At 38.6% G+C, this 9,752-nt stretch overlaps 1 protein-coding gene across 1 annotated transcript; it reads right to left on the minus strand.

Annotated features, from left to right (window-relative positions):
• Positions 1 to 7,588: 7,588 nt before the first annotated feature.
• Positions 7,589 to 8,827, minus strand: SLC35G2 (solute carrier family 35 member G2). The gene has a single exon (XM_028099278.2). It carries the CDS (start codon positions 8,825 to 8,827, stop codon positions 7,589 to 7,591), a length of 1,239 nt encoding a protein of 412 aa, XP_027955079.1.
• Between the last annotated feature and the right edge of the window lie 925 nt (positions 8,828 to 9,752).

Below are 9,752 nucleotides of genomic sequence, written 5' to 3' on the forward strand. Positions count from 1 at the left end.
TTCTGGGAGCTTCTTCCTGGTTTCTGCACTTAAAGAGGGTCTTGCCCAACAGAAGGTTTTTAGGGGCAGGGAGAGAAAATGAAAAACAAACCAAAAGGCCTGGAATGGGAACCTGAGAGAAAAATTTAAGATGTATGGTTAATTTGAGCCACAAACCGAAATAAGCTGAGTCTAAGGGCTTTCCAGGTGCCCTGGTGCGTGGATAGCTTCCAGTCTCTGCTGTGGTAGCCATGCTGTGAGGAGGACAATGACCTTCCGTGCCAAGTGTGCCCTTTCTTACGGCCCAGTCCCAGCCACCTGCCCGGTCATCAGTAAGTTGGTTCTCCCCACTCCAGTACTGCAGCCCCCCCACCTCAGCCTGCCTCCTGCCTTCTGAACCATCATGTGGCTTGGCTCCACTTAGGCGTCGCCTCCTCAGGGAAACCGGCTGGGTTAGATACTCTTCATGGAGCACAGGTATTTTCCCCAAACAAGCTGTTGAGTTTGTCCGTATCCCCACGTAGATGATAAACTCATTAAGTCAGGAACCATGTCAGTATTTTTCCCTACTGCCAACTACATTATAGATGGTAAGTAAATATTGTTTAAGGTGTTAATACATCTTCCTTTCCCTTCTTTCATCCTGGCCTAACTCTAAGTCCCAAGGGTTCACACTTTTGTGCATTTAACTTCAAAATTATTCATTTGAGTTCTGATGTATGTGTTTTGGTTGCCATTATTTAGGACCACAAGGTCAAGCACAAATCACCGTCCACCCCTTCCTGACTTTAAGTTGGCTCTGGCAAGTAAACCATGAAACTCTGGGCAACAGCTACTGTATGTCTATATCCCATTATTAGCATCCAAAGTAAATAATGTAGATGAACTTCAAATTTATTCTAATGGTCTAAATTCCTTTGCATATTTATAATGGCTACTATGGACTGAGTTTGTCCCCTCACAAAATTCATATGTTGAAGCCCTAACCCCTAATGTGACTGTATTTGAAGACAGGGACTTTAGGAGGTACTTAAGATTGACTGATATAAGAGTGGGGCCCTACTACTATAGGATTAGTGTTCCTGTAAAAAGAGACAGCAGAGAGCTTGCTCTCTATCTCCACCATGAGAGGAGTGAGAAGGGGCCATGTGCAAGCCTGGAAGAGAGCTCTCACCTGTATTTGACCATGATGGCACATTGATGTGGGACTTCAGCTTCTAGAACCAGGAGAAATTAAATTTCTGTTGTTGGTATTTTGTTATTGGCAGCTCAAGCTAATACAATAGTTTTATTTGTTGATACATATAAAGTTTATGGATTGAGATGCTATTATATTCATTTTTTAAGCTGGAGAAATGATTGTCCAGAGGTGAAAACTGTTTCTCCAAAATCATACAACAAACTTAGCAAAACCTGGCTCAGTTCAATTTTATTTACATATTTAACATGTGATGGGTTGGGGGTGTTTATACAAATACAACAGGTAAAGTGGTTCCTGCCATCAGGTAGCTTATACCACTGCCGTAAGTGGGGAAAATAAAACCAGAAAAATATGCTGAAGTTGTAAGTTTAGATTTTATTTTGTAAGGGAATACGTATTTTGAATGAACCAGTGGTCTGAACAGACCCTTCACAAGATTTTGATCTAGAGCTCTTGACTACTGTGTGCCACCTATTTAAGCAATAGAAGAAATAAGGAAAAGAGCTTTCTTTTAAAAGGGTTTTTAGTTCCCTGTAAACATGTTTTTTCCTTTTAGTTTTCCTTCTTTAAGTTTCCTCATCATCCATTCTTACCAGAAATTAAAAAAAAAAAGGGGGGGTGCCTGGGTGGCTCGGTCCTTAAGCATCTACCTTTGGCTCAGGTCATGATCCCAGGGTCCTGGGATCGAGCCCTGTGTCAGGCTCCCTGCTCAGTGGGGAGCCTGCTTCTCCCTCTCCCACTCCCCCTGCTTGTGTTCCCTCTCTCGCTGTGTCTCTCTCTGTCAAATAAATAAATAAAATCTTTCAGAAAGAAAGAGAGAAAGAAAAGCTAAAAAAACATATGAAAAGGAGAAGGAATTGAAGAAAAAAAGAAATAGCAATGAAACAAAGCATTGGGTAGAAAGTAGATAGGCAAAAGCCATATATGAAATTGCAGTATAGTGACTTAGAAGGAATGGAGTTACATGTTCTTATGGGGTGGAAGTTGTCCCAGAGACTTCCTTCCATACACCCTGGCTCCCCAGCTTCCAAATATAAACATTCACATGGCTTCTTCTTCCTCTCTTTTAGCAGAACTCAAACCAAAAATGGGAATCACCCCTGCTAATTAGTGCTGAGTGGACCAGGGACTAGCCAGAATCATGTGACAATAATATTTAGACCCAAACTTATGACCTATGGATTGGAAACGGGGCTTGGATAGGGATAGCTAATCTGTCTAGGATAAAAACATGCAGGCAGCTCACTTTATTAATCCTGAAGGAAAGGATCTGGGAAGACAGGAAGGGGAAAATGAGCCTCCATGTCTCAAGATCTTTCCCAGGAAACTTGATAGCTTATAGTTAGACATGATTAGAGGATGATCTGGTTTAACATCACTGCCAGGTAGGACTGTTTAGGGCAACAACAACAAAAAAGCCCTACTTACTAATCAACAAGAAGTAACTAATCACAAGCTTGACTGTGAAGTATAGAAATTAGTGGACCCTGGTAACTAAATTTAATTTCTGAACTGAGTATTGTTATGCTTTTATGGGAATTAATTCAACAAAAATTTATTGAGTCCACTCTGTGGTAGGCACTATAATAGGTGCTGGAAATCTAAAGATCAGTCTTAACTGAAAGAAGTTCAATCCAGTGTCAGAGAATGAGATTTAAATATATTTATTATTAATATAGTTAATACAGCTATAGAAACGTACAGGGGGACATTAAACCACAGGGGGAGTTGTATGGTCAGGCTAATCAGGCAAATAAGTAGGCAAAGGAGATGGGTCTTCCACAAAGAGGGGACTGCATTTAAAAAGGTATTACACAATTGAAAAGGTATTACACAATATTGCTGGAGCAGAAGATGACTAGAGAAGTAAGCAATAGCAGGTTATAGGAGATAAGGACCTTAGCCTTTATCCTATAGGGGATAAGCCAGCAGAGCGGTATTCTTCAGCACTTTAAAATGTCATTCTGTTCTTTTCTGGCCTCCAGTGTTTCTTCTTCTTTTTTTTTTTAATTTTATTTTATTATGTTATGTTAGTCGCCATACATCATTAGTTTTTGATGTACGGATCCACGATTCATTGTTTGCGTATAACACCCAGTGCTCCATGCAGTACGTGCCCTCCTTAATACCCATCACCAGGCCAACCCATCCCCCTACCCCCTCCCTTCTAAAACCCTGTTTGTTTCTCAGAGCCCATAGTCTCTCATGGTTCATCTCTCCCTCTGATTTCCCCCCTTTCATTTTTCCCCTCCTCCTAATGTCCTCCATGTTATTCCTTACGTTCCACAAATAAGTGAAACCTTATGATAATTGACTTTCTCTGCTTGACTTATTTCACTTAGCATAATCTCCTCCAGTCCCATCCATATTGATGTACAAGTTGGGTATTCATCCTTCCTGATGGCTGAGTAATATTCCATTGTATATACGGACCACATCTTCTTTATCCATTCATCTGTTGAAGGGCATCTCGGCTCTTTCCACAGTTTGGCTATTGCAGACATTACTGCTAGGAACACTGGGGTGCACATGGCCCTTCTTTTCACTACATGTCTTTGGGGTAAAGACAAAGACACTATGTGTCTTTGGGGTAAATACCCAGTAGTGCAATTGCTGGGTCATAAGGTAGCTCTATTTTTAATTTTCTGAGGCACCTCCACACTGTTTTCCAAAGTGGCCGTAACAACTTGCATTCCCATCAAGAGTGTAAGAGGGTTCCCCTTTCTCCACAACCTCTCCAACATTTGTTGTTTCTTGCCTTGTCAATTTTTGCCATTCTAACTGGTATAAGGTGGTATCTCAGTGTGGTTTTGATTTGAATTTCCCTGTTGGCTAATGATGACGAACATTTTTTCATGTGTCTGTTAGCCATTTGTATGTCTTCTTTGGACAAATGTCTGTTCATGTCTTCTGCCCATTTTTTGACTTGATTATTTGTTTTTTGGGTGTTGATTTTGAGAAGTTCTTTATAGATCATGGATACCAGCCCTTTATCTGTAGTGTCATTTGCAAATAACAAAGAGGGTTGCCTCTTTGTTTTGTTGACTGTTTCCTTTGCTGGGCAGCAGCTTTTTATCTTTTTTTTTTTTAAAGATTTTATTTATTTGAGAGAATGAGAGAGAGAGAGCACAAGGTGGGGGGGAAGAGGCAGAGGGAGAAGGAGACTCCCCGCTGAGCAGGGAGCCAGACATGGGACTCAATCCCAGGACTCCAGGATCATGACCTGAGCCGAAGGCAGTCGCTTAACCGACTGAGCCACCCAGGCGCCCCAGAAGCTTTTTATCTTGATGAAGTCCCAAAAGTTCATTTTTGCTTTTGTTTCACTAGCCTTTGGAGATGTTATCTTGAAAGAAGTTGCTGTGGCCGATGTCAAAGAGTTTACTGCCTATGTTCTCCTCTAGGATTTTGATGGATTCCTGTCTCACATTGAGGTCTTTCATCCATTTTGAGTTTATCTTTGTGTATGGTGTTAGAGAATGGTCGAGTTCTATTCTTCTGCATGTGGCTGTCCAATTTTCCCAGCACCGTTTATTGAAGAGACTGTCTTTTTTCCATTGCATATTTTTTCCTGTTTTGTCGAAGATTATTTGGTCATAGAGTTGAGGGCCCATATCTGGGCTCTCTATTCTGTTCCATTGGTCTATATGTCTGTTTTTGTGCCAGTACCATCCTGTCTTGTGATTACTGCTGTGTAATATAGCTTGAAATTGGGCAACATGATGCCCCCAGCTTTGTTTTTCTTTTTCAACATTTCCTTGGCGATTCAGGGTCTTTTCTGATTGCATACAAATTTTAGGATTGTTTGTTCCAGCACTTTGAAAAATGTCATTGGAATTTTGATTGGGATGGCATTGAAGGTATAGATTGCTCTGGGTAGCATAGACATTTTAACAATGTTTATTCTTCTGATGCATGAGCATGGAATGTTTTTCCATCTTTTTGTGTCTTCTTCAATTTCTTTCATGAGTGTTCTGTAGTTCCTAGAATATAGATCCTTTAGCTCTTTGGTTAGGTTTATTCTGAGGTGTCTTATGGGTTTTGGTGCTATTGTAAATGGAATCGTTTCTCTAATTTCTCTTTCTACAGTTGCATTGTTAGTGTATAAGAAAGCAACTGATTTCTGTGCATTTTGTATCCTGCCACATTACTGAATTGCTGTATGAGTTCTAGTAATTTGGGGGTGGAGTCTTTTGGATTTTCCACATAAAGTATCATGTCGTCTGCAAAAAGAGAGTTTGACTTCTTCTTTACCAACTTGAATACCTTTTATTTCTTTTTGTTGTCTGATTGCTGTTGCTAGGACTTCTAGTACTATGTTGAACAATAGTGGCAAGAGTGAGGCCTCCAGTGTTTCTGATGAGAAGCTGTCTTACTGTTTTCCTGTATGTCATATGTCCTTTTTCTTCTGCTTTTAAAGTTTTGTTTCTTTATCTTTATTTATCAGCAGTTGCACTATGTTTCTAGGTGTGGTTTTCTTCGTATTTATGCTGCTTGGGGTTCACTTATTTCCCTGGATCTGTGGATTACTGGCTCATATTGTTTCCTTTTATCAAATTTAGAAATCTTTTGGCCAGTATTTCTTCAAATATTTTTTTCTGCCCCTTTCCCTCTCTCTCCTTTTCTGAGACTACATTTACACTTATGCTAGACTTCTTAGTCCTTAGTACAGGTCATTCCAGGCTCTGTTCATTTTTTTTCAAAACTTTTTCTTTCTATACTTCAATTTGGATAATTTCTTCAGTTTGGATAGTTGAGAGCCAGTGTCTGGTAATTCCTGGAAAATCTGAACATTAACATCTTCCCAAAAGCACAGATACCCTACTAATGATTGTGGGCTATTTGGGGAAAGGTTTAGAGACATATTAGTCAAGAAGACAGAAATCACAAGATATTTTAACAGAAAGAATCTAGTATTGGGTATTGAGGGGCTGAAAAAGCAAAGAGGGAACACTGCAGTAGCCCAGAGGTGATAACTGTACAAAGCAGCTACCACCCTTAGTGCAAGTGAAAAAGAGGGGTCAAGGTTGGACTATAAGGTGTCCGAAGCTCAGAGGAATGACCCAGCTGAGCTATGGCTCAGATCCCAGAAAGGATGCTGTTTATCTGGTCCTCCTCCTACTAAGAGGGATATGATGAGGCTGCTGGGGGATGGAGGAGTGCCAAAAGAAGCTCAAGGCTGAGATCAGTTGCTGCTGCTGGAGCAAAGGGGTATTGCTTATTGCTGGGGTAACAAAGACAGAAACTGCAAACAAATGGAAAGGAGGAAATCCTTTCTCCCCTTCTCCTGTCTTCTAGTCTCCCTCTAATGCCCTTTATTGATGGAACCTAGTGAGACACCAGTCAGTATAGGAAAAATATAATTTGCAAGGTCTGAGCCATAGCATCACAGAGGTAAGTACAGAAGAGTGAATTTGGAGGTAAAATAACTCAGTAACAATAACAATAGTTTAATAACCATATCAACATTTGTTGTGCTAAATTAGTAAAATTGCCCAAATTAGACCCAAATTAATGCTACCTTATATGTTTTTACCGACTTTTATGCCCTTTTGAAAAGAATTTCAAGTTACCATGTTGTATCAATTTTCTGCTATACCGTGATTCCTGTTAGTGTCTTTTTTCAGGGGTAAGGAGTATCTTTACTGCAGCTCACACATATATTTGCTACAAAATTATAAACAAGGGCAGTTTTGGAAAAGATCTGTAAAACTGAGGGTAAGTAGACCCTGCCCCAACATTAAGTCTCCCACCATCAGGCACAAAATGGCATAGACTGTCAAGAATCCAGTCTTCTCCCTACTTCCATTTCCTATGCATTACCTAAGGTAGCCATAGCAAAGGGAAGAGCAATTTCCTGTTTGAAAGTAGGACAACCACTATGGTCATTGAAAAACCAGCTGTTTTCCTTTGTTCCCTCTTTCTTGCCTCAACTCAAGCTCCCTTACCCAACCTAGTAACCTCTAGTTTCTAATGTAAATAGATGACAAATCAGGGCTTGGTATTAAGCATTTCACCCTATTGTGACCTTTTCACCAATGAAGATTTTTGAATATTGAAAGATTTTTATTAAACATTTGTAGAACATTGTGCATGAACATTTTTTTAAGGCCACAGAAGTTCCATTGGAAAGGGGTCATTTCCTCAAGTATTATGTTTTTTAGTGATGAAAGTTAACATTATCCTACCACAATTACCTTTTGTTGATAACAGTAGAGACACTGGGTTCATGGTGTTTCACATATTTAATATTTGTTTTTTAACATATTAGACTAGAATAAATTTTCTACATCTGCATATATTAATTTTATATACCACTCTGCCAGTTATACAACGCAAGACATTTATAGGTAAACATTAAAATGGCAGTGTACCTATTAATAACTAAATGTTAAGATAATAATCAAGTATTCATTTAATGGGAGAGTCTAAAATTTCCTGATAATCCTGCCTTCTTAAATTCCTCCAATAAAGTTTATAACCAGCAAGGACAAAAACACTAATCATAATGATTACCCCTCCAAAAACATCATAGACACTAGGAAATATGTGTAACACTAGAAGCTGCAAGACCATAGCCACTACAATCTCCAGGTGTTGTACTGTGCTGACCAAAGCTGGATGGAATTTGTCCAAAGCATAATAAACTCCTAAGAATGCTGCAGTGGAACAGACGCATATGGCAATGAGATAACTCCAGGTTTCTCCATCTAATGGGATGATGGGTTCTTGAAGAACAAACATAGTAGATATTCCCCAGATTGTCCCAGTCCAACCAAAGGTAAACAGTGCAGTCCACATGCTGATCTTCTCCTTAATAGATCTGTATACTATCATGGAAAGAGCAGTGGTCAGTCCAGCCATCACGGTCATAGTGTACCCAAAGGCTTCTTTCCAGGCATTTAACAAAGAATTGTCTTCATCAACAATGTTGGGGATCATGACAAGACAAACACCTAAGATGCTGCAAACAACTGTAGCCATGTCAATATAAGCCATTTTCTCATCTACAAGTAAAAAAGCCAGAATGGCACTGAAGACTGTGGTTGTGGCTCTCCACATAGTGGTCCCATTGCTGGGAGGAACTATTGAAAATGACGTATAAGCACAGGTGATAGAAATGACATTGCATACGCCATAAAAGAAGAGTCGTAATCTGTATCCACTGGGTCCAAAGGGGGCCTCCTGGTAGTAACATACAACTAACACAGATAAGACCTGCAAGACAGAACGGATAAAAATCAGCTCTAGAGACGGAACTTTAGAACGATCAGAAACAAGCCTAGTGATAAGAGCTACACATCCATGAGCCAAAGCAGATCCAAACAGCACTATCCACATTTTTCTGGATTGAAAAATATTTTTTTCTGCAAAGCTCTGGAATTGTCCAATATCATTGGTCACTGGGTCTTCTGTTGGCAGAGGTCGAGTGTCCATGGTTCCAAAGAAAGTTCTTCCTTTTCTTTTCATTTCACTCAGCAGGCCTTTCTTCGGATTTTCTTCCATAAAATTTCCATAGTCTTCATTGATTTCTTCATATCCATCATCCCCAGGCTGGGGATAATGGGAGGTATATTTCACCATCACTGTATTGGGGTGTATTTTCACCCGTTTTTTAACTGGATATTTTTTGGAGGGATAAGTATCCATTTCTTCGATAATCAAATCTATTTAAGAAAAAAAAGATAAATGTACATATTCAGTTGAAATTTAGTTTTGATTTCTATTACAATCATACACACCAATTTAATCATAGAAAGCAGAGGTTGTAAAATACCTGCATTTTTCACTCTCATCTGACACCTGCCCCTACTTCTCCTTCTGCTTATTCTTTGTCTCATTCAGCTCTGTTACTTATCTTTGCACTACAAACAACTGAAATTTTTCATTCATCTTTTCATTTCTACCTGCTTCCCCACTCAACCAATAAAAAAAAAACACAGAAAAGTAAATAACAACTTAGATAAAACCTTTTCTTTTCATTGTGTTCCTCTATCTATATTATAAATTTTAAACAGGTAAGTCCAAAGTTTTTTGTATAATCACTTCTGTATAATATCACAATTAGCTTTATAGTACAAATCACAGTCTTTTTAACATTTATTCTGGACTCCTCATACATATTCAGATATATAGATAAAGATAAGAAAATAAGTGAAATGGATTTAGTGACAGTCATGCATTGTTGGTGTGTACTGCCTTTCTGATAAGCAATTGGTCAATATATTTTAAAGATTTTAACTGAAACTACCCTTTAATTTAGCAATATCACTTCTAAGATTTTATCCTAAAGATATCCTAAAGATATGATCACTTATGTATTTAAAAAAAGGAAAAAATAATATTTTTTATATATGCTTATATAACATAAAGGGATTATGGAAAGATACAAAATAAACTAATAATTGTTAGGGTGGAACAGGGAACAAGAGTGGAAGAAAACATTTATACTATATACATTTTTGTATTTTTATTTTTGAATCACAATATTGTTCAAAAAATGAAATTACAAAACTAAAACAAGATGTTCATCTGTTAAGAAAAAGCATACAAAAAAGTGTAGAAAAAATGTCTG

This window comes from Eumetopias jubatus, unplaced genomic scaffold (genome assembly GCF_037043125.1).
Source record: "Eumetopias jubatus isolate StellerSeaLion01/CBP00866 unplaced genomic scaffold, mEumJub1_p1.0 scaffold_1, whole genome shotgun sequence".
NCBI classification, from domain to species: Eukaryota; Metazoa; Chordata; class Mammalia; order Carnivora; family Otariidae; genus Eumetopias; species Eumetopias jubatus.